The 27,406-nt window shown below is 32.8% G+C and overlaps 1 protein-coding gene across 1 annotated transcript in view; it reads right to left on the bottom strand.

Moving 5' to 3' along the window:
• Positions 1-337: 337 nt before the first annotated feature.
• LOC144364063 (uncharacterized) overlaps positions 338-27,406 on the bottom strand; it is a 35,598-nt gene continuing 8,529 nt past the window's right edge. The window contains exon 5 of the mRNA XM_078014371.2: positions 338-622. Coding sequence (XP_077870497.1) covers positions 347-622 — 276 coding nt within the window. The 3' untranslated portion in view covers positions 338-346. The remainder of the gene's footprint in view (positions 623-27,406) is intronic.

The following is a 27,406-nucleotide window of genomic DNA, read 5'->3' as shown; positions in this document are numbered from 1 at the left end:
ATCTTATTATTAATATCTTAATATCTTTATCTTAATTAAAAAAAATTAAATGTAATTCAGTCAGTTTCCAGGATGATACTAATTTTCTATTACATACAACGGGAAGGTCTCTCCCACAATGCATTGCACATATGTGCAGTAACATGCTCAGTAGTGCAAAATTTGAATTCAACTCAAACTGACTTAAAACATCACCTGCTGAAAACTTTCACCGATAGCTGAAACGGGAAAATAAAAAAAAATGGCGTCAGGAGATGTGTTATAAAAAAGTTTGACATTCTTTGGTTCCTGACCAAGTACGTGAATATACTATATAATTATGGAGTAAAACCTACAATTTTTCAAACTATCGCTTCTTCTTCTTTCTCTCGGTTTGTGTACCATGTTGACAAAGTGTTGCCAGTTTGTCTCCTAAGTATACTAAACACAGCGCTGGTACCAAAAGCCATACACCATTGGGAAGGTAGAACAGAAACAACTGTTTGAATGAATCTGATGTACCAATCATGCTTGGATCTCCAATAAAAGGCAGATACATGGTGAAATATAATGTTGTTTTCCAGAATGTCATCGTACATACGGTGAAGGAGGTCACCAGCGTACATGCATGATTTCTGTAATTCTGAAATAAAAAAAAAGTTAAAAAATTAAGGGATGTATTCCATTATTCCTAAAAGATGACGCTAATTATTTTGTCATTAGTGGGCAATTCTTTTTTCGAAAATTTATATTTTAGTTGTCTCTTCGCATTACCTACAGCTTGTATCGATGATTCTTTTATTATTCTTGGTAAAGCCACTACATAAACAATGAGTTGGTATTGACTATCAAACTATAATATTAACCAGTTAACCAATCAAGAAAGAATTTCTCATCATTTGTAGCATTCATATACACACAATTTGACACAATTGATTGTACTTTTCAATGCATGTATTTATAATGCAGAACTAATGGTATTAACAGACTGGCTAAATAGTAAATATTTGTAATCTGTGGAAATGTCTGGACAAGAAATAAAAGAAATGAAAGAAAAGATGTATTGATGGAAATGAATGACCCAACGATAAGCACACTTTTCAGTGAGCGTAGAACCAACTCTGAATCCAATATAGCACTATGGGTACTTACCAAATGTTTGTGTTAGGTAATTAATTTTTAATGTTATGCAGATTAATGATGAAATGCAATGTCCATATATGGTCAATGATATGTTATAATACAAATTTAGAGAGAGAAAAACATTTTAATTATTTCAAATAATTGTTTTTGTTGAGGTAGATTACTCTCCCATTTTCTAAATGATACAGCCTTTTCACCACAAGTTCTCTTTTTTGGCATCAGAAATTCACAAAATAGTCTTGTTTATAGTCTGCATTTTTCTTCAGAATATTGGGACAAAAATAACAAAATTTGTTGAATGAAACCTGAAAATTAACGCAAATGTTGTATGTAGGGAGCCAAAATTAGGGTTCATTTCCAGAAATATTGAAGAATATAAGAATAAAGTGCAAAAACATTTGAGTGAGAAAGTCTGGTGTTGAAAAGGTTAAAGATAATACACAAATATTTGACCTATTAAAACCTATTTGCTTCATGAATTCAAACAGAGTTTATTACTGTAATAAGTGCAAACATGACAATAAGAATCTGTTACAACTCTAGTAATACTTCTTATCTCTGTAATGAATTAATTTGATACATGATCTATCACAAGTCCCTGTCCATAGTTTGAGTATTCTGCTATACGAGGCCATCACTTAAATTAAATTAAGTTTTTGTTTTTTGTTATTCTTGCAAACCTGAATAACGTATAAATAGAACAAAAAATATTTTTTACAAAATAAAAGTCCTTCAATATTTTTAGTGATAAAATAAATTATGATGTTGTAATATAATGTACATGTATTTCTGATTTCAAATATTTTGTATAAGTATTCACCAACTTGTATTGATAATTGATATGTATTGATTTATTACTGATTTATTGATTTATTTAGTGAAAATGACTTTTTTATGCAAAGAGTCCGATAGCCGCTATGAAAGCCATCAAATTCTTAAAATGTCAACATTTCTAGTATTTTCAACTAATGCTTACCCCAGGTATTAAATTTTGTCAATTACAGCCAATGTGTGCACATGTATGGGACACGAGTGTGACACATGTGTCAACATTAAGTAATGACACCTGATACATAATAACAGTATACTATATTTAAACAGAAATAAATTCTTAGCAGTCAGTTGTCTCTTCTCATCTGCTGTATTTGAAATTAATTACTGTGGAATATTATTTTCATTCCCTGGAGTATAGAGATACAACCATGTACACAATTATAAAATATTAAGGCGTGGGATTATAATGTTAGGAGAATTCTTTCTATTACTAATTATGTGTTGATTATACATAATGGATTACATTAGTGAGAAAACTATGAGCATTAGCAGACACCAACATGTCTATGGTAAAGCCCACACAATTAAGGTGAAGGCCCACTCATAATTATTAAGAAAGTTGGTCATAAATCGTGTGTCAATGTTTTTATTGGTTTATTAGGTAAAATCATTAAGCTATTGTCCCAGGGCACCATAAAATAGCATTATTTTTAGAAATTTTGACAACAAAAAGTACCTCATTCAACGATATATAATTTTTTTTTCAAATTTTGAGATACTGTAAAATACTTTATTTTAGCTGGAATTAATTTTCAATGAAAAGAATTTTTTGCTGCTTTGTATTGAATTTATTTCCATTTACTTTTGACAAGTTGAATGTAAAATATAGAAAAAAGGGTATATTCACTGGATTTTATTTTCACTGAATCATTCTTCAGCAAAAATAGCGAAAATTAATTCCAAGCGAAAATAAAGTATTCTACAGTATAGCATAAAATCTCTACCATAGAAACCTATGGTGAAAACATTATGAATACCGGTACTGACAAAATGGCCACTACCCACTTAAAATTACAACCATCATTTTCTTAAACCTCTTTTAAGCCAATATCCTTATATTGCCTGGGAGTACAATTTATTGCAAAATTAATAAATTCTGATAATTTTCAATTATGAGTAAGCTTCTACCTTAAAGTTCTATGAAAGTGCAGATGTTGAGAGAGTGGGAACCCCGGGAATTAGCAGGCACCAGCATGTCTATGATTAAACCCACACTAAAAGTGCAGATATTAATAATAACCATACTTAGCAATGTTTGATCAGAACGAATCTACTTAATAATGATTTAGTAATTTACTTCAATATCAGGTGACCATCATTGCTTGTAATAAATATTAATTAAAAGTTACAGAGATCAGAAAAAACTAAAGTTAATTTTTAATTCTCAGGATGTAGTAAACATTTTTTTTAGGCTTTCTTCTATCCAATATTTGTTTTTTTATGAATATATATTTTTTATATATGTTCTTTTGTTTAAAATATTATCATTTCCAGACTTATTATTTTCAAAATCCCCCCCCCCCAGAGTTTTAATGGTCAATCCTTTAACTGATACAATTTACAGAGAAACAATTAGTTAGGTAAATTTGAAAAAAATGTTAGCAGTAAACATTTCATTTGGGGCCTTAAATCACAGAGACTAATGCGAAATTTAGTCGTCATGAATGAAAATTAAGTATATTATGTTTTTCTCTAACTATAGAGATCGTAATTTAAAGATACAGAATATCACAGACACAGATCACATTCTGCGGTTGTGTACTCACATGGCATGATCTATGCCTATGGGATTAATAATTCTTATATATATCAGTAAAAGCCTTGCTATTAATGTGGTCAATAAATTGTTAAACCTATTAATCTACCAGAGCCTGTCACACTGATCCATCACCACAAAGCAACATGCACAATTATCTTCAATATAAAGTAAGAGTAACAAGTCTTGAGTCTCAAAGTCAAAACTGTTCTGATTGGTCGGTCGGAAGGCAGCAAGTTGGGTTTAAAGTGAAAAAAAAAAACCAAAACAGGTGTTTGATTTTCTGTTTTTCAGTCACAACACTGAACAGTACTATATCTATTTTAAAATCAATACCACTTAACTATTGACAAACATTCACCAGTCATGCCTGCAATCACGGTTCACAGTTAAGAGATTTGCTGGAGATAACTCTCTTTATCCAGAGATTTAAATTACATGGCATTATACAACATGTATTTGTGTTTGAGTAAAGTCCCAAATTCTACAACTGCAGGGTATCTCAAGTAAGTCAGTGTAAGAAAGTTAATGACGCATGACGTGTGTAACAAACATATGGCCACCTAGTGACCTGGCTACCTCTACACAGTTGATGCTATCAATACCCAAGGCAATCTAGCAAAATAGCTAAATAATGTAACAGGTCTGACTTGTATTGCCTGCACTGTGAACGGACGAGCTGTCTGGAAATACTGTAAAATGACTAATTTTCACTGATTTACCATTTCTAGCATATTCAGTGGGTTTTAAATTCATGATTTTATCATTTAGATAATGTGTTCTATGCTAAATTTTACATATTCACTGGGAAAGCGAAATTGAAAACCCAGTGAATAATTAACCCATTTACAGTACCAGGGTATTGTGTATACCCTGCCTTGTACGTGAGGCATCGTTGTTTTAAACACATGTGGAAAGTGGAACTGTAAGGTTATTCAAATGATAATGCCATGTTCTACAGACTCAAAATTTTGTTCTTTTTCATATTATTTCAACTATTTAGATCAACACTTGAAGTAATGAATGATTTTGGTTAAAAAATCGTATATCTATGTTGCTATAGAAACAAGTACAGGAATAGTTGTCATTACTATGTAATTTAATATTCATCATTAGAATACAATATGAAATCACATATGAGAGCCTATTATTGAATTCAATATAGGTCAATGGCGGAAATAGAGTCATATAAAATATAATTGTTTTTCCTTGCGGTGAGTTAAGACGATTTTTATTGCAATTCTACCCAAAAGTAATGCTCCACTGCATGATGATTAAACAATTTAGTTTTCATCGGAGCCTGAGCCAAAATGAATAATTTGATGGTGTTATCTGCACAAAGTAATTTCATTCAAGACATTATTAGGGTTTAAGCAGTGATTTGAGTGATAGATTTATATGAGAGAATAATCTTGTAATAAATAGGTCCAGCACACAGCCTCCATCAAATCACAGGCTCCTTGGAAACCACAGATAAATTACTCCTACATCTGTGGTTGCTAGGGAACTGATTCTGGAGCTTAGCTACCACAGAGGGGTGCTTTGTTGGCAAGGTAATGGTTAGTTGACATATTTGGGATGATATGTGTCAGAGATAGGACATGTTCTGATAAGGGACATTCACAATATTCGAGGGAGGGGCATGTTTTACACCACTCAATCATATCTTTTTTAACCTTTTTACCTCATAACTTAATTTCATTTCATGGGGGTTTGCTTGGATTAGGTATCACTCATTTCAGTATGAGGTGGGTTACTTGAATAAGCGATGACAAGTGACACCAACATTAATACGTAATGATACTGTTTCTTTTATACTAATTATTAGTCAAACTGAATCATGTTAAGTGATATTCATAAACACACTGATGAATTGTTCTGATAGAGTGCTTAGGGTGCAAAATACATTCTGAAGCAATGTCTGGGTCATTAATCCTAATTATTCAAACATCAATTATACTAATTTCTGATTATCCAAGCTAATTTTCATGGTGTTATTAGTAATTCATACAAGTTATGTCAACAAATTTTGTAATTATTATTTAAACAAACAAACTTAGCTCAGCCACAGACGTTTAGATAATTGGTGTACAACTAATTTTCTGGGTCAGTTCTCAAATGAAAATAACATTTCTTACTCTACGTTATTTTCATTCTGACCAACCTTTTTTTTCATGTCAAGTTTCAGTTTTTTAAAACACCAAGAGATACTAGAAAAAAGTGTGTCCATACTTCCTGGCACACGTCCCGCTATTTCCCAAACAAAAGACGGGATTACGAGTCAGTGTGAATGGCATAATTGAGTTTTATTTCAGTTCTATTCATGCTATTGTATGTATACCATTATGTTAGTACAGTAATAGTCAGTATATTGTGTCAATAAACTTGTTATAAATTAGGAATGGACCACTGGCAGCAGCTGAAAAGTTGTCTTCATGTCATAAATTGGGTCTATGGCTTCTATTTCAGCCCAAACCAAAAAAATCAATCTTGTTTAACGGTTGGGAACATTGACAGGGAGTAGTTAGGTTGATGGGTGAGCTGTCAATCCCATTATGACCACACTTCAACTGTCATCCACAATTGATGAAAGAATTTAAACTATTTTCATGGCTATTCACCTTACAGCCGACCCATTTACTGAAACGAACCCACACAATATTGAGGGTCACTTCACAAACAACATTTAATTAAAATTACTTAACTGCCCGCACTTTACCTTATTAACAGGGGTTAAACAAGGATGCAATTTGAGCCCCATTAAGAACCTGTCAAATATTTCCAACCCTAAAAAACAGTCGTCATTGCTGAATACCACCTTTCTTAGCAGCCTTCGCTATGGTGATGATATAGTCATCATGTCAAAAACTAAGATTGGTTTGCAAAATTGTTTAAACTTCCAAAATAGTAACTAAATATTAATACTGAAGAATCTAAAATAATAATATTTAATAAATCAAACAGATGGCTGAAACTTGATATTTTATTCTTTAAAGGAAAAGAACTTAAAACTATAAATAAATTTAACAACTTTGGTCAAGTTATCAGTCTAAATTTGGTTATAAGAACCTAGTAGTTCTGGTGACTGTTGTCAGTTGAAACAATTTCTTAGTTTTATTGCATATGTTTCCTGATAGAAAATTAAAGAAAAATATAATAAACAGCAAAACAAAACAAGTGAAAAAGAAATATCAGAAATGAGACTTTTTTGGGGTACCAAAATTTTTTGTCCGCTGCAATGCATCATGGACAGTCTTACTTGAACAAGTTCAGACTCGCTCAGGAATTAACTGATGATATCATCAGAAAAACAAGTTGATGGATTACATATATATGCAAACATTACCAAGTTGGGGAAAACAGTAATTAACAAGTTCGCTAAGTGTTATGAAAACATTCACGAAACAAATAAACAGTCATGAAGGGATTACAGTAATCCAAAATACAAATAAATCATAGGGTGTATTGATCCTAATCTTCTATCTGTTCCCTTTGAAGGTGTAGTTGGGCAAGGTTTTTAAGATTTTACCTTCAGATAAAACAGTTGTATAACTGTACAAGTAAGCAAACTACAAGATTTAAACAATGGATTAGTACTGGTACAGTTGCTAAGTGAGATGAAAGCGAAGAAAATAAATTTCCCCACAAGAGAATACAATATAATATATATTCTAATCACAATTCCCTCTTTCCCAATCCACAGTCAACACAAGTAGGTAGAAATATTTCTTTTTGTGTGCTGAAATACAAAGTAGAAGCAATTAAATAATCTTGTTAAATGAATTCAGAGTGATTAAGTCGTTACTCAATATCCTCAGTGTCTCTTTCATCATTCTTCAAGTTTCTTATCAGTTGAAATCAAACCCCAATAACGTGAATCAAAAAGAACATGCATTGGTTGTTGACATTAGTGACTTGTTTTCACAATGGCCAGTTTTATGCTGAATCCCCTATAATTGATTGATTGTGTTTTGGGGACCACCGCAGTCAATCCCTGCTCATTTGTACAATGTGGGACACCATTCTGTGTTAATGTACACCTCAGATGTCAAATACAGAGATGGCTGTAATTGAATGGGATTGCACCAATGCATTGTGGGATTGGGAGAGGGAATACAATTCCTATTGTGTACTGTGTAGACACAACATATATCGACCAAATCCACCCCTCAGACCCACTTTAGATATCCTTCCACTGGATGATCATAGACTGTAAAATTATTTTTTCTCACCAAAATTTAATTTCACTGATTTGAAGTTTTGAGGAATTTTAACTGGGTTTAAATTCATGAACTTAGCAGGAAAACAATGAGTTCTATTGTTATTTCATATATCAATGAACTTAGCAGGAAAACAATGAGTTCTATTGTTATTTCATATATCAATGAACTTAGCAGGAAAACAATGAGTTCTATTGTTATTTCATATATCAATGAACTTAGCAGGAAAACAATGAGTTCTATTGTTATTTCATATATCAATGAACTTAGCAGGAAAACAATGAGTTCTATTGTTATTTCATATATCAATGAACTTAGCAGGAAAACAATGAGTTCTATTGTTATTTCATATATCAATGAAAATAGCAAATATTTAATGCATTTACAGTATATGCACGTGTTATCAAATTTGGCATTTTTTTTGAGTTTGAATTACGTCTAGAATGGAATATACATTTTTTCTGCCTTATGTGCAAAAAGGGGTTGATACAATCAACATTGCAAATCATCAAAAGAAATCTGCTACAACAAAAATTTGTATTGTATGAAAACAGTTATTGACATACAAATAAAAAATTACATAAAAAACAAGCAGCCTGTCGGCTGAGATAGCTCCGCTGTTAGCAATGCACATGGCAATTAAAGAACAGAAGATATCATTAGAAAATGAACAATATGTATAGTATCAAAGCAAATCAACCTTGCTGTTTTCAACAAAAATTCAAAAATATCACTTTTCACCAAAAATGACAAAAAATATTCATCAAAATTAAATAATTTAATATATCACCACAAAATGAACAAATCTGAGAGAGGTCCACATGTAGTATCTATACATTTAATATCAAAGCAATTGGACTTGCGGTTTTCAACAAGAAGTTGAAAATATCACTTTTTACCAAAAATTACAAAAATATTCACTAAAATTAGAGAATTAAAGATATCATCATGAAATGAACAAATCTGAGAGAGGTCCACATGTAGTACCTATATATGTAATATCAAAGCAATTGGACTTGCGGTTTTCAACAAGAAGTCAAAAATATCACTTTTTACAAAAAATTACAAAATTGTTCATCAAAATTAGAGAATTAAAGATATCATTACAAAATGAACAAATCCAAGAGAGGGCCACATGTAGTACCTATATATGTAATATTAAATCAATTAGACTTGCGGTTTTTAACAAGAAGTCGAAAATATTACTTTTTACCAAGAATGACAAAAATATTCACCAAAATTAGAGAATTGAAGATATCAACATGAAATGAACAAATCTAAGAGAGGTCTACCCAAGCTACATATACACCAAGTATCAAAGCATTCAGGCTTGTAGTTTTCAAGAAGAAGACGAAAGAGTAAAACTTTGGCACGGACAACGGACGCCGACGGACAATCACTCATATGATAAGCTTCGCTCGACAAAGTCAACAGCGGAGCTAAAAAGAAATATACCGGTAGTTTGTAGCCAGGAATGTAATATCACATGGTTTTTTGCAAACTTTTCAAAGGTGAAGGGGTCAATGAGAAGGTTTAATACAAGGGATTGCCCAATGGCATCATGGAACATGATTTAGATTTTCTTTGCAAGTTCTAACACCGCCTCTCATTCTAAAATTGAGAAATTTGGACTGGTTGATCATATAATGTGACTTGATATCCCAAAATGCCATAAATCAAGTCACCCACAAGACCAAATAAACAAGCAGCCTATCGGCTGAGATAGCTCCGCTGTTAGCAATGCACATTTCAATTAAAGAACTGAAGACATCATTAGAAAATGAACAATATGAATAGTATCAAAGCAATCGGACTTACAGTTTTTAACAAGAAGTCGAAAATATCACTTTTTACCAAAAATTACAAAAATATTCACCAAAATAAATTAATTAGAGAATTGAAGACATCATCACAAAACGAACAAATCTGAGAGAGGTCCACATGTAGTACCTATATATGTAATATCAAAGCAATCGGACTTGCGGTTTTTAACAAGAAGTCAAAAATATCACTTTTTACCAAAAATGACAAAAATATTCACCAAAATTAGAGAATTGAAGATATCATCACGAAATAAACAAATCTGAGAGAGGTCCACATGTAGTACCTATATATGTAGTATCAAAGCAATTGGACTTGCGGTTTTTAACAAGAAGCCGAAAATATCACTTTTCACCAAAAAATGACAAAAATATTCACCAAAAATAGAGAATTAATTAAAGATATCATTACAAAATGAACAAATCTGAGAGAGGTCCACATGTAGTACCTATATATGTAATATCAAAGCATTTGCACTTGCGGTTTTTTACAAGAAGTCGAAAATATCAGTTTTTACCAAAAATGACAAAAATATTCACCAAAATTAGAGAATTAAAGATATCATTACAAAATGAACAAATCTAAGAGAGGTCCACATGTAGTACCTATATATGTAATATCAAAGCAATTGCACTTGTGGTTTTTAACAAGAAGTCGAAAATATCAGTTTTTACCAAAAATGACAAAAATATTCACCAAAATTAGAGAATTAAAGATATCATTACAAAATGAACAAATCTGAGAGAGGTCCACATGTAGTACCTATATATGTAATATCAAAGCAATTGCACTTGCGGTTTTTAACAAGAAGTCGAAAATATCAGTTTTTACCAAAAATGACAAAAATATTCACCAAAATTAGAGAATTGAAGATATCATCACGAAATGAACAAATCTGAGAGAGGTCCACATGTAGTACCTATATATGTAATATCAAAGCAATTGCACTTGCGGTTTTTAACAAGAAGTCGAAAATATCAGTTTTTACCAAAAATGACAAAAATATTCACCAAAATTAGAGAATTAAAGATATCAACATGAAATGAACAAACCTAAGAGAGATCTACCCAAGGTACATATACACCAAGTATCAAAGCATTTAGGCTTGTAGTTTTCAAGAAGAAGTCGAAAAAGTAAAACATTGACACGGACGACGGACGACGGACGACGACGACGGACGACGACGACGGACGACGACGGACAATCACTCATATGATAAGCTCCGCTCGACAAAGTCGACAGCGGAGCTAAAAAGTACATCTGACTGTATTGTAAAACATAAGTTTTCTTTTTAATGCTGGAGAGCATTCATTATTAATCTTAATCAAAACTTTTGAACTGGCAAGTATAAATCGTCTCTGAGCAGTCTTTACATTTTGTCAGTGTGCATGTCTCTTGTCAAGTTCTCCCCAGCAGTTAACGTCAGCGAAATTTATCAGGAATTCTCAGACTGAAAAGATTCTATTCAAACACCGACTTCGATGTCAGTTTTATTCCACGTAATTTAAGAGTGAAATTTGCACTAATTGATGTAGGTGATCAATTCTGGGTGTTACCCACGAATTACAACAGAATAGCTTCTTAAGTATCATCTTAACCTTTGACCTAAGTCCACATGACTGACACTGTAATGGGTTAGTTGATAGTGCATGGCACATGTTGGTCCAAATGATTCCATGTATGGTGCTGAAAGACACACACTGTATTGGTTCCATTAGAAACGACTCAGCCCCACTATGTTTCAACTTGAAGTTTTCTGTTATTTTTTTAGATTTCCTTTCTATAATTTTAAACCAAATACTGTAAAATCTGTATTAGAAGCCGTGATTTTTATTAAAATAGTACAATGCAACAGAGGGGATGCGGTTTCTATTGGAACATCTACACAAATGAGAAATTGTGAGTTTTTGGTTCTCAATTGTTCACAAAAAATGGGTGCGACTTCTATAAGGGATGCGGCTTTTAATACAGATTTTACAGGTAGACAGAATTTTATATTTTTAGTAGATTTTGGTTAAATACAGAGGTTGAATTATTGCTTGGTTAAACTTTATTATGCAGGTAAAAGCATTCTTAATATTGGGCTCATATATGTTAAACATTTTCCTTCCACTAGTCATTTTTTTTAGTTGAAATCTTGATTACTGTGAAATACATTGTTTTCGCTTGGAATTAAATTTTCGCAGAAGTAATGATTCAAAATGTCAAAAATCAGTGAAAATAATTTCCATACAAAACACCCAAAAAGTCTTTTCAGCGAAAAAAGTATTTTACAGTATTTGCAATAGTCACACAATGGAATAGTATATTTACTCTGTATTGCTGCGCAAAGTACAATATATTAAAAACAAATCGACAAACTAGACTCAAATATGACAAGCTATTCTTCAACAAATTGCTCTTCCTTATTGTTCAGTTGCTGCAAAGTACCGGTACTGATTTAAAGATTTTTAACTAATTTTCACTGTTAAATTTTTTCACTGATTCACATCTTCAGGGAAATTAAAAGTATTCCCTTTCAGCTTGACCTCATGCATGCATTAAACATGGATTGAATCCTTCCTGCACTAGAAGTGTGGATAACCTGAAAATACAGAGTCCTATTGTACTACTGTACTGGTGAATATGGAATGTTTTTCCATGCATACATACAACCTTTATGGTTGACTGCTATCAGTTGGTAATATCACACACACACTTCATTAATCTGTACATCTCATGGGAGATCTATATGGTGTATGGTTGGAATAATTCATTCTGATGTAGGAGGCAAGCAAAGTTCCAGAGGGACTGCTGTAGACTGTTTTTTTCCCTCCAGAAATGCTCGTAATTTGCCAATTCCAGGGCTATATCCTAGTAAAAATTTGGGTGCTACAACATTTTGAGGAAATTTGTCGCAAAATTAATGTGATTGTGGTGGAAATAATGTGCTACAGTGAAAAGTTCTTTGAATATCAGGATCGTATTTGTTTCAATCGAGTTTTCAAAAATTTTATTTTAATAATTTTTAATAATAATACCTATCAGGATAGATAGAAAATAAAATTATTAATTTTGAAGATACAATATTTTTATGCAATGGTCATTATAGTGAGTTAAAAACAAATACAACAAATCAGAAATAATTTTTACAGTATCGGTTTTTAATATCAGTTATTTTGCCATTAAAGTGCCAATAGCTGTGATTTTGAATTTGTTTTTGTTTACATATAAGCACATGAAGATAACCAAATCTTACCAAAATATTGTTGTAGGCACACTTGCATGGGCAAAGTGAACCTACAAAGGCTAATATCACATAAAATGTGATGTGAAAACTGAAGGTTAAGTAGCACGGTTGCCATTTCGCTGAAATCCATCATTCGGTATGAAAATTACAATGCACATTGCATATTATCACGGGAAATAACACATAAAGTCATCAATGAAAAACCTTATGAAAAAGTCAAAGACTCCCAAGACTCTTGTATTGTTATACCTGTCATTCGCTTGACAAAACTGGATTCAAATAGACGGCGCCCTCTAGAGACCTAGACGAAACCTAGCGACCATCTTTTTTCACTTGCAAGTGATTTAATGTACAGCGCCTGTATATGGTGCGTATATGCTAAGGTATTCACATTTTGCCGATGGCTATTACAAATTGGCACTAATGACACAGGAAATGTTTTATTAAAAATAAAAAAACAAAAGGAAATAAGATCGATAGTTGCAGCGTTTGCCGCTTTAAATTACAATTACTGAAAATGTATATGCATATCTAATGTCAATAGTTGTTTGCCGACTGTCAAACAATAAACAAACTCCCCTGTAACACAGGTTTCAAGTTAGTTTGCCGGCAGTCTAATTACTTAGGAGTTTATCATTAGAAACGTTGGGAGCTGAAATTGTAGAAACTTAGTTCTGGGCTAGTAGACTATTATTTCCAAGGATGATGTTTATGTAGCATCACTATCAAATGAATGAGATATTTTGTTATCATAGATTTTTCTCAATGAGATTTTGTTTTTGTACATCCCCTAAGTTTCCAATGTTGTATCCCTAAAAGTTTTTTTTTAATTAATTCGCCGGTAAAGTCTCAGCACATCAGATATATAGACCTGTTTTGTGTCGAAGGTTTATTTTCTAATTCAAGGGTGATATTTGGTCTACAATTACGGATATTTTGGTTTCTAGTGTAGCTCATATTCAGGCTTTATTGATGATTTCCTCTTTGCATTCACTGCATGGGACGGCCTCCACTGCATGGGATTGTCTCCACTGGCGGGTGTAGCCTCATTTTCTAGTGTTCTGTTACAGACCACTAGATCGGTTTCCACATTAAAACCACTTATCAAAACATTATTTGCCTCAAATCTTTGAAATCAGACTTGCCACAACTGGTAATTGCAGAGAAATAGTTTTTTTTTCATTAATTAATGATACTCAGATGATTTTTCAAATGTTTCAGCATGTTGGAATGGATTTTTTTTTGAGAATAATTAAATATTTTTAGAAATTTCTGAATAATTGAAGATTGGAATTTTATGTAACTAAACACTGTTTTTCATGTGTTGTATAGTCATCATATAGATGCAAGGAGCTGAACATGGGTCTGTGCGATGACTGTGTAGCTGTAGTAGCACATATGGTGAAGTACATTAAAAGCATTACTTACATCATCATTGACGATAATTTTCACATCACAGAATACATTACTTTAAAACATATATACCGGTATGCACCTTTTCACAATCAAATGTTTTCTTATGTAGATTATATCCAATTTGCTATTCTGACACTGTGTGCTTGGGTCTGTAGATTGTTAAATTTTTAAATTCTGCACAACGTTTTAATTCTGAATAGTGCCTAGAAACAACAAGATGTTGCTCTAAAAAAAAAAGATGCTGCCACACTATTAGTCAGAATATTGGCGCACATGACACTCTGTAAAATCGTTTTTATCAAGGCTGCCAAAACTAGCAAACATCAGCGTTTAAGCTGAATACAAGAAGATGAAAAGAAAAAATGTTTAGAACTATCTAGAAGTCACAACAGAATTCATAAAAAGAACAGATTTATAACTACTGTATATGTTCTATTAGTAGTGCAAGTGATTACAAAAATGGTGGGTGTTCATTGAAAAATAGTTGAAACATTTTCAGGAAACAATGAAACAATTTTTTTTTTTTTAGCTGGACCAATTTCAGTGCGAGTAGGTCCCTGTTAACTTTTCACCCTATCATAAACTTTTCTACCATTACCACAATGTTGTTGAGCAAAACTCAAAATATTTGACTCAAATCTAACATATCAACAAAATATAATACTAAATTGTGTACATTGGTTCAAAATTATTGCAATGAATCCTCACAGAGAATGTACTTTAGAGAATGAATCCTCACAGAGAATGTACTTTAGAGAATGAATCCTCACAGAGAATGTACTTTACAGACATTCACACTAACAATTTGGTGGGGAAATCAATCCGAAGGTTAATTAAATTGTAACAATCCAGTTAACGTAATAAATGAATTCTTAAAGACAGATACCCTATATCGTGTTTCTTTCCTCATTGGGCTGATAAAACCAGACCTTATTACCTGTTTCTACATTTTATCGCATCATGTTATGGTCTAGCACACATCCCTAATCGGTAAGTGTTTCATTCCCGTTGCCATTCTTACCCAATCATGCCTACGTTGGCTTTGATGCATTAGAATACCTGCAGGCATTACAAACTACTGACACATTTTTAACATTCTCTTTTCTGTTTACATTTTGTGAGGTTGAATGTCGGTCACCAGAAATCAGTTTATGAAGACTAACTTCATGAAAATGACTGGAAAAATTTATTTCTATAAAAGTTTCTATTTCTCAAGATAAGTTAAGGAGATGTCAAAGTTGAAATTAAGGTGTTATTTCAATTTAATTTTTTTAGCTAAACGAAGTTCTCTATTATGAATTTAATTACTTATTGGAGGTGATGTAAAGTTTTATGAAGTGTAATGATCTGCATACGACAAATATGGGCTTTCAAAATATAAGTAGTTAATGAAAAGTTATTTGAAACGCATCTTGAATAATGTTGCCCATACTGTGGAATACTTAATTTCCACTTGCAATTTATTATCACTATTTTTGCTGAAATAAATGCGATGACCCTACATTGTCCTAACCTATATTTGTCTGAAGAAATGCAATAATATAGCAATCAAACACTTAGCAACAAACAAACAAACAAGTCAAATTAGAGTCACTACTTCTGGAGAACAATCTCCAACTTACACCACTCCTCTTTGTTTACTTTTTTGTCGATTGTGCAGAGGCACTTCTAGCGTGTGTACCGGAAGGAGTACGTTCTAATGTGTAATTGAATGCAATCTTAAACGTCTTTCTGCCTCAAATACAGCTGGCTACCTTGACGTCTACTTTGGAGCCAGGTTCGGTTCTGCTCTACTGGTTCTGTTTAGACTGTGTTTGTGACGTTACACAATGTACAGTCATGCCCGCCTACTAACCACTAAATAAAGTACAAATTGGTCTAGACGAGATTTAGCTGAATCATTGCATGGTAGCTGTTTTGTCACAAAGCCTTGACAACACAGTGATACTGTAAGTAGCGGGAGAATGATGGCTGGCAATAGAAATTAGCTAACCATACCAGTTAATAAAATTTGACGCGGTTTGATAAACAGGTTTTTTTAGCAACATTTTGTACGTATACGCAAATTTTGAACTGTTTTTTATTTTCCTGTGTTCTTCACAAAACTTGTAATCAGTTAAATCAAGGACTATTAATTGGTCAACAGTTTTCCCTTTGGTCTTTGCAAGTCCTCTATAAACTGAATACCTTTATAAATGTAATAATTTTCTCATTTTCTTTGGTGTTTAGACAGGTTTTACTGTAAGACTTTTATAAATGGAACCGCTCTGTAAACTGAGCAATTTTCTAGGGGTTTTTTAGTGTAAGATCTACAGTTTTCAAAAATATTCACTCTTAAGAAATCTATTGAACATCTCTATAAACTGAACACTTTTATAAACTGAACAATTTTCCCAGTGTCTTCGTTATTTGGTTTAGACTAGCTGGTTTAAGACCTTTATAACCTGAATATCTATTAACAAAATTTTTAATTTTTTTTCTGTTTTTCTAAGTTTAATTCAACAGTTTTTCCTGTCCATTTGGTGTTCAGGTTTAACAGGCTTCACCGCATAAGAAGTGTCATCTTTGACTGCCCAAATCTAGCACTTAACTATTTGGCCAATCACAGAACTTGTTGTGTGTTTATTGCTGCATGTATACACTGACACACTCAGACTTGATAGATGTCAGGTGAATGGCCTGACTATTAAATTACTCAGATTACACCCTTTTAAAAATAAGTGATTCACCCATTCTAGTTGCAGTCACTTTACAAGTTTAACAAGAGTACCAGTAAATTAGAACGTATATCATTATCTGATTAATTTCTTTGACATCCCATTCCAATAATTTCTCTATAATTTTGATCAATTATTTTTGAATAAATTTCAACAAGACATTACAACAAATTATAAAGGACCACAAAATGCTCTCTGGATGCTGTCCCAAAATGGCAACCAGTGAATGGGATGTAACGTTGCAGAAGATTGGTTTCCATGGAGATAAGCTTGGAGAAGTTGTACATTAATTTGTATTTGTTTTTTACTTACTTGGAATGCTCTCCAATTTATATTTACTCCGCAAAATTAAACTGAATTGCTGTGATTCATGAATTCAAAAGTCTTCAAAGCAAAGCAGTTTTTTAATGGAAAGACAAGACATTTTATAAAATTATGATTTACTGACAGACAGTCAGACCTTATCAAGTAATTTTCTTGTATTTTTTCTATCGCCCGATTGACATAAATCTCCAATCAGCTGTCGAAAGATTTAAAACAGCGCCACCTGTTGATCTTATGACCTTTATAAATTATTAAATATTTTCAAATCCCACTGAGGTTCACTCACAAAATAATTTATGTTTAACGTAAACCTGGAATCCAAGAACCCTGCATGCATATACCCATAACACCGAGGATTAGGTGCCGACAGAACAAACAAAAAATAAACAAACCCTGGCGTCATTTGAGGTGTTATGGGATCCATGTCTTCTGTAAAGTTTTGTGGATAAACAGATCAATACGTAAGGAATATATGCCTATAAAACAGTTTAAATAAACTAGAGGCTGCCTGACTCTACAATTTGTAAGTATATTGTATATTGATTATATATAATCTAGATTTTTTGTCTCCGCGGTCAGTGAGTGGCTGTGACGTTCACTGGCGTCTAATCTGAATATGCTAATTTTTCAAACAATGAATGACAGTCGTAAAGTTCTCGGCATGCGCTGTATCAACTGACTATTTTACAGTGACAAAAGTATGACTAACCCCATACTTCGTGATGCAGAAATAAATTTACATAGATAATTAGCAACAGAGAGGTAACATTACCACACTATCATGCCCAAATTTTTCAGCACTTTTTTCTTATATTCTTCAATATTTCTGGAAATTTGAGTAAATTTTCAGTTTTTACTCGAAAATTTTTGCTATTTTTGCCCCAATCTTCTAAAGGAAAGTGCAGACTATAAATGGGACTATTTTGTGAATTTGTGATGAAAAAAATTGAGGTGATGATCCGCAAAAACAATAGGAAGTTATTAAACCAGGCTAATTCCTGTACAACAATTTGAATTAACAATCAGCTGAATAATTTCACAATTCAATTCTATCAATCATTTTCAACATCACATTTTTTTCCCCAACCAGCATTTTGGTTCAATAAATTTATTTTGGAATTTTTTTGGTGTTATTTTCTGACCACACAAATAATTGTTTGCTACTGTTAGAATAACTGAAAACGTAAAATTCCTCGGAGGGGATAAAATTAGTTAGTTACATATCAGTACAAAATATGTAAAAACTGATACTGGTTCATTTCGTAAAATGAACTAGACAAAAGTTGAATTTTACCCAGAATTATCACTGATATTTACGAACTGTCAAATTTCTACTGAAAGCTTGCTTTCACCGTTTCACACTGTATTTATAGTGCTTAGTATGTGTAACTATGTATGCTTCTGTTATATCCACTCAAAGATCAGTTACAAAAGGAATGGTGTTCGGTGTCAAGACTTAAACTGACTGAATTGGGCACCAAATACTGTGAAAATATGAATGAGATGTGGAAAGAAATAAACATTAAGGAGAGAATAAAAATATATACAAACAGAGTAGGTATGTCTGGAATGACTCAAAAACATTGCATATTTGCTGCTGAAAATCAAAAAAAAAATGTTGACATCCTACACATATAAAATACTACCTTTCCATAAAAACTTTCCGGGATGATTTTTTTTCAATCACTTTAAACAATGCGAATTAGCTTTTTTTATAATTTACTGATTTAATCCAATAATTCAAAGTGAATTAACAGTAAAAAACACCTCTTTAAAATTACCAGTAATTATATAGTTATCATAAAAACATTTAAAAGAAAAATTATTTGTCTTATTATTTTTTTTAAAGCAAATGATGTCCAGCCCAACGAGCAGATTTCAACGTACTCAAATAAAACGAATTGACACATAGGGCAATCAGAAAATAATCAGCGAAGGGGAATGTCTTTGAAGTTAAATAACACAAACAACCGTAGGTGATTAGTAAACAGTGACTGATACACTGTGGCATCTCGTCTAACATACCACACACACATTGCTTATTGTTTTAGCTTGCACTGTTTAGGATAATTTTACCAGGCACTGCTTGGTTTCACTGATATGAAGTTACCATCGGAAGCTATTAGTCTTCAACTCTCTGTTATATTACAACAACAAACACATGTATGCAGCCAAGGATTTATAAGACCAGGGTATAATGCAAGTGGTGTGATATGTGATGCAGATCTCAGATGAATTGAAGACGTTATGCATATTTCATGATGATCACAAAACTACAAAACAAATGTACATTTCTAGAAATAATAAATCCACTGATTTTCATTCACAGCAATATCATGCGTTATGTGTGAAAATCGTAAAACCAAGACAAACATATGTCATAGGCGTATGGCGATGTCAAAAAATCATGTGGGATTCAACAAATACGTGAAAGTATTATGGGATATATTCACGCCTAATTACGTGCTATACACATTTTATGATGGTCAATTTTAATGAAGTAAAGATATCACAACACCATAATTCCCTCTCAAAGATCAGCATTTAGATATTGAGCTAAAACAAAAGAAATTCAAATTCAAATCGCTTGATTTTTATGGCAGACGTTCGGTCCGCACTTTTCAATTATAATGCAGTCTCGCAATCTCGCAGTGAAAGGAAAATCACCAATTGATTCGGACATTCAAATGCGTCGTCTTGGGCTTCATTCATACTGCTCTTGCTTATTTAACGTTTGTTGATAATCTCACTCATTTCTGTAACGCAATCATACATTTCCAAAAGCGTCCACCACACTCTGTGATATCATAGGTATGATACATTCGATTGACTCATGCATGAAACTTACAAGATGATGTGATCTACAACACTCTATATCACCAGCGAGAGAGAGAAAGATATCTAAGTTTCTTACCTGTATCATATATATCCTTAATACAACAACATTTGGTGATCTACGCATTTTTATAGTTACCGGTATATTTCAAGTATTGAATAGTTAAAATTGGCACAAGGAAATGGCACTGATTCCATGGTAACTAGTAGTTTGTGTTATTCCCTTAGCAACAAACCAATTAGGCTATAATTAGCTTACAATTCAATATAAACTGATTTGTTAATTATTTTGTTGACAAAAGTTTAGTAGGTAAATTAGCTATATCATCAATTAGCGCATTATTACAGAATAACTTTCAAATTGGTTACATCTTGAATTAACATAAATAAATAAGCCATATCTTGAATTAGCATAGAGTAGATAAATTAGCTACATCTTGAATTATTCTGAAGACAGAGTAGCTAACTTAGCTACACTCTGAAGTAGCATAAATAAATTAGCTACATCTTGAATTAGCATAGAAGAAGATAAATTAGCTACATCTTGAATTAGCATAGAGAAGATAAATTAGCTACATCTTGAATTAGCATAGAGAAGATAAATTAGCTACATCTTGAATTATTGTGAAGACAGAGTAGCTAACTTAGCTACACTCCGAAGTAGCATAAATAAATTAGCTACATCTTGAATTAGCATAGAGAAGATAAATTAGCTACATCTTGAATTATTGTGAAGACAGAGTAGCTAACTTAGCTACACTCTGAAGTAGAATAAATAAATTAGCTACATCTTGAATTAGCATAGAGAAGATAAAATAGCTACATCTTGAATTATTGTGAAGACAGAGTAGCTAACTTAGCTACACTCTGAAGTAGCATAAATAAATTAGCTACATCTCGAATTAGTGTAAATACAGAGTAGTTAAACTAAAATAATATGACTGACAGACAAGTCAAGATATTTGAGTAAAGTAGTAATGGACTAACTAACATTCACTTTACACATTGCTTTGAGAGACTCCATACAACAATGCAGGACTGTATACACAAGACAGTTACTGAATGACAGTCTTTCAAACTCAGGAAGTTTGTTTAAATCACTTTAGAATTTCCTATTTCAAACATTTGTACAATTAATTAAGTCTATCCAACAACAATTCCTGCTCAACACTTGTATGAAAGAAAACGTTTTGCGGTTATTAGGACACTCCATTCAAAAAAAGGTGTTAAGGACATTAGCCTCCCCCGACTTGGGCTACATAGCTCCACCTGTACTTTACAATAATTTGGTTTTGATGGTGTCAATTGTGCATTTAGACAGAACCTCTGCATTTGTAATTTAATTTTAGGAATTCAAATCTAATTTTCATACATATTCAATCTGCTTGGGGCAAGGAATATGATGATCTTCTGAAAATTTCAAAGTTACAACATTTATCTTGTCCATTAATATCTGGCAAAACGATAATTTTAAACATCAGTAAGTCAGTGACATCCACAACATTTTGAGATAAAAATTTGATCAAAAGATTTGAATCCAAGCTTGAATGATTTCTGAGTCCGAACAGAGCTTTATAATTTAAGAAATGTACATAAGAGTGTAAGTAGTCAGTGACATTACCCTTGAAGTTGTTCAACCTTGTCAATGACATTGGCAGAATTGTAGTCATAAAAGAACATCTGTTCAAGTTCATTGAAATGAACAGAAAGGCAACTCCTTGAGTCTTCCGTAAAATATGTGAAATGGGTGTAACGCTAGACCATTGAACAATTAGAAATACACACAATGTAAACACAGGGAGTGTAAAATGAAGTAAAAGAGAGAAAGAAAATCTGCACTGCTGGAGACCAACCAAAGTAGAATCTTTTGAGAAAAACACAATATGAACAGTTGGCTTTCTTTAAATCATGGAGCAAGTTGAATTCAATAAGTATTGCCATGTAGTCTGTTTAATAATGTCTTGCCTGAATTGTAAGTATGGGTGCGCATCATTAAATTACAGAAAAATATAAAAGAAATGTAGATCACAAAACAAATTTTCTTTCACATTGGTTTCCATGGTAATAGAATTTCTTCATAGAAGACCTGGTTAAATCACACATATATTGTTTTGAGTGAAATAACTTTTTTTCAATGTGATGACATTTTTCAATGGGATAACATTTTTCAATGTGATGACATTTTTCAATGTGATGACATTTTTTCAATGTAATGATATTTTTCAATGTGATGACATTTTTCAATGTGATGACATTTTCCAATGTGATGACATTTTCCAATGAAATAACATTTTCCAATGAAATAATATTTTCCAATGAAATAACATTTTTCAATGTGATGACATTTTCCAATGAAATAACATTTTCCAATGAAATAACATTTTCCAATGAAATAACATTTTCCAATGAAATAATATTCCAATGAAATAACATTTTCCAATGAAATAACATTTTCCAATGAAATAACATTTTCCAATGAAATAACATGAGGAAATTGGTCATTAAACTCTACTTAGGCAGCCATTTGAATTGTAAAATGATCAAATGCATACAATTTTGGCTCTTAATTCAAAAACTAGATCATATACCCCAAGTTTTTTCTTCTGAATCTAAAACACAAAATCACAAGTTTAGCAAAGTTTCTTAACCAAGAGTGTATTAACTGGACTATCTTATCATTGTTATTTGACATTATATAATATGAACAGAGAGGTCAAAGGTCATCAACTTTCATAATAAATAATACTAGTACATTGTTATTTAAAAAAAAATAATCAAAGTGTTATGTTAAAATGCGTCAGCTATTATTGTCAAATAAACATGGAATATTTTAGTGCCTTGCATATTGAATACTGAATGTGATGAGATAGACGTGGCGCTTTAAGGGAGTTTGTATCAATTTCAAGTTTTGATCTACTGAGCATGTCACTGCACATATATGCAATGCATTATGGGAGAAAACCTCTCATTGTACATAATGGAAAAATACTATCACCATAGAAGCTCATGGTATTATATCCATTTTTGAAATGTTTTCACAATATATTGACTCATATCTATAATATACAACTTTTTCATATCACGTCACTGAGAAAAATTTTGGAAATATGAAAAAAACACCATAGAAACCAATGTAAACCAATTTTGACCATTTTCCATGACATGTGTGAATCTTGTATCTACAAAACTTGTCTGGTAACCCCAATTTTTTGTTTTTATTTTGGTATCCTGATAGTATGAACTCATAATTGACAATGTATGAAAAACATGACATCGGAGAATCTTTGCCAATGAGATCACATTTTCCAATCTTAAAAATTTTGCTCAAACTTCCACAAGAAAGGAAAAGAGACCAAAAAATATTGCTTTTTTATTTCCTCAAAAAAGTTACACATTCTCTGCTTTGTTTTGAAGACAGTAGTCATATATATTATATATAAATAAGTCTGCACTATTCTATAAGGTATACAGAAAAAGAAGACAGATTTAGATAATACAGTTTTCCCTAGTTTCCATAGTAACACTATTAACTGACACCAAGTTCTACTAGTTCCAAAACAAGGCCCAGTGCAGTAACAGTTACTTAAATTTCACCCAAATACAAAGCCACCATTGATGACTGTTTCCATTCTGCACCAACAGGTGGTCCGGGGGGTCGGACTTTATAGCCCCTGTGAGTACTCCCCCTTTTGAAGAGTGTTTGTCTAAATTGCTAATAACAATGTACAAACCAGACCTCAATGCAACCCTAGCCATGTACACACCATGCGAGCAGTTATTTGAGTGGACTTTGCTGCGTGTTAAGTCAGCTCACTAAAGCTTATTTAACTTTATAATGCTTGTATGTGATAATTATCTTAACAGGTACTTTGTTTTCAATTATGTAAGAAATTCTATCTACAAACATCATTTTATTTAATTACTGGCATTGAAATTCTAGATAGGTTTAATTTTCAGATTTAGCAAGTTTGTCAAATTTTTCTATTTTGGAGTATAGCAACTATATGGGAAAAAAAATACAACTGGAAGAAATAAAGTTAGCCCTTGGGCAAAAAAAATAATAGTTACAAAAAATTCATTTGAATATTCACTGCATTTGCTCTATTAGAAGTGAATCTTCAATACAGAAACACCCAATGGTATATCTTAGAAGCACCCCAACTTAATAAGTAAACAGACCACCTTTGTCAGGGAATATTCATGAACTTTGCAGCAATGGACATTTTACTGGTGTCCCAGGGAGTCACACTGGACTTTTCACTGGTGTCCCAGGGAGTCACACTGGACATTTCACTGGTGTCCTAGGGAGTCACACTAAACATTTCACTGGTGTCCCAGGGAGTCACACTGAACATTTCACTGGTTTTCAAGGGAGTCACACTGAACATTTCACTGGTTTTCAAGGGAGTCACACTGAACATTTCACTGGTGTCCCAGGGAGTCACACTGAACATTTTACTGGTGTCCCAGATAGTCACACTAAACATTTCACTCGTGTCCAAGAGAGTCACACTGAACATCACACTGGTGTCCTAGGGATTCACATAGAACATTTCACTGGTGTCCCAGAGAGTCACACTGAACATTTCACTGGTGTCCTAGGGATTCACATAGAATATTTCACTGGTGTCCCAGATAGTCACACTGAACATTTCACTCGTGTCCCAGAGAGTCACACTGAACATCACACTGGTGTCCTAGGGATTCACATAGAACATTTCACTGGTGTCCCAGAGAGTCACACTGAACATTTTACTGGTGTCCCAGATAGTCACACTGAACATTTCACTCGTGTCCCAGAGAGTCACACTGAACATCACACTGGTGTCCTAGGGATTCACATAGAACATTTCACTGGTGTCCCACGGAGTCACACTGAACATTTCACTGGTTTTCAAGGGAGTCACACTGAACATTTCACTGGTGTCCCAGGGAGTCACACTGAACACTTTACTGGTGTCCCAGATAGTCACACTGAACATTTCACTCGTGTTCCAGAGAGTCACACTGAACATTTCACTGGTTTCCAAGGGAGTCACACTGAACATTTCACTAGTGTCCTAGGGAGTCACACTGAACATTTCACTGGTATCCTAGGGATTCACGTAGAACATTTCACTGGTGTCCCAGAGAGTCACACTGAACATTTCACTGGTTTCCAAGGGAGTCACACTGAACATTTCACTAGTGTCCTAGGGAGTCACACTGAACATTTCACTGGTGTCCTAGAGAGTCACAAAGAACATTTCATTGGTGTTCTAGGAAGTCACACTGAACATTTCACTGGGATGCTAGAGGGTAATACAGAACATTACACTGGTGTCCCAGGGAGTCACACTGAACATTTTATTGGTGTCCTAGGGAGTCACACTGAACATTTCACTGGTGTCTTACAGGTTTTAAAATTACATTCCTAAAATTATGTAACTATGTTTTATTTCTGGCCTCAGAGGGCGCTGTACATGACAAATTACATACCACACTAAAATGCACAAGACCTTGACATGAATTCAGGACAATTTTAAAATTACTTTATCTTGTTGCAATTAACTGAAACTGGCTAAAATATTTAAATATATTTAATATAGAATACAATTCCTGACTATTTTTCCCATTCATTTTTTCTCATCTGAATTCTGAATAATTTAATTTGGTTTACAAGTTTAACTACAATTCTGATGTTTTATTTGCACAATTGATTTGAGTAAACCAGAAGATACCTGGCACAAACAGCAATATTCATTATTTACATGTTATTCAGTAAAACACTACTCATGTATATTGTCGTCACAAATTTAATGTCACTTTTAAAATCCAAAAAGAAAAATATTATTCATATAAATATTTGCTTTAAAAAATTAATACTATTGAATATCGCTTCACCTGTTAAAGACTCGCTAATGTACACTATATTTTCCAACCTTAACTTTTTCACCACCAGACTTTTCGCAAAAACTTTTCTGCACTTTTTTCTTATATATTCTTCAATATTTCTGAAAATGAGCCCTAATTTTGGAGCCAACAGGCAAAATTTGAGTAATTTTTCAGTTTTTACTTGAAAAATTTGGCTATTTTTGTCCTAATCTTCTGCAGAATAGTGCAGACTATTTTGTGAATTTGTGATGAAAAGCGGGAACTGATGGTAAAAAGGTTAGCACATCACTTGTTGAAAGCGTCCACAAATTGCCGCAGTAGAAGCTGGTGATGTAGTACGTCCACTAACTCTTAATACGCTTGTAGAAAACAAGCTTTGATGTTACACAACCATCTTTAACAGTTTGTATTAGTCTCTATAAACAGGATGTGACTTGGATTCCCTTGGTGCCAATATCCATCACTTGCAGACCAACACGTCTATACTGGGGTTATCACAATAAACTACATCAGGGAGAAGATACAATGTCCAAATATCCCAAATTGCCAGCATGACATTTGGTAGGTAGTATTTCAGTTGACACACATGACATTCAAAATCCAGTGCTCTGATTGGTCAAATTGTCATTATGCATTATAAATTGCAATAAAAGTGTGGAATCTGTAGCAATCTATGTTGTAAAATTTCTATATAAAAATTTTAAATACCCCTGGTAGAATCAATTATTTAATACCATTAAATTAAGGAGCGGTCGAGAGCAGTCTTAGTTTTGTTATACTACCACTCTCCAATAAATAGAATATAAGCCGATATATGGTGGCAAAAAAGCTGACAATAGAGGTGAGACGTGTAAGCTAATAAAACGAACGATTCAAATGAAATCATTGTTACCAACTCACTCAAGAAATAATAAGAACCAGACATATTGACGCCATTACATTTGTGATAAAAACAAAGACATAAAAGGAGAAATGCTTGGGAGCAAACTGTCACATATTGATGTGATGTAATCAAAGTACGCGAGACATTACTCAAGGGCTGGGTGTAACATTCAACTGACAATAAACTAATATTATTCAAGTCAGTATTGAAAATCAGACAAAAGAACCAGTAACTGTACATCCACGAAATACAAATGAAATGACATATAATACACATAAATGATGTGTTTACCTTGTCATTGTAAAGAAACAGTAACTTCCCTGTTTGGTGCTGCTGCTGCTGCCTGATTTAACATTTTTTCTTCAGGCTACCAGA

This window comes from Saccoglossus kowalevskii, chromosome 4 (assembly GCF_978046115.1).
Source record: "Saccoglossus kowalevskii chromosome 4, keSacKowa6.1, whole genome shotgun sequence".
Lineage (NCBI taxonomy): Eukaryota > Metazoa > Hemichordata > Enteropneusta > Harrimaniidae > Saccoglossus > Saccoglossus kowalevskii.
Note: the sequence above shows the minus strand (reverse complement) of the source record. Positions and strands in the feature narration are given on the sequence as shown.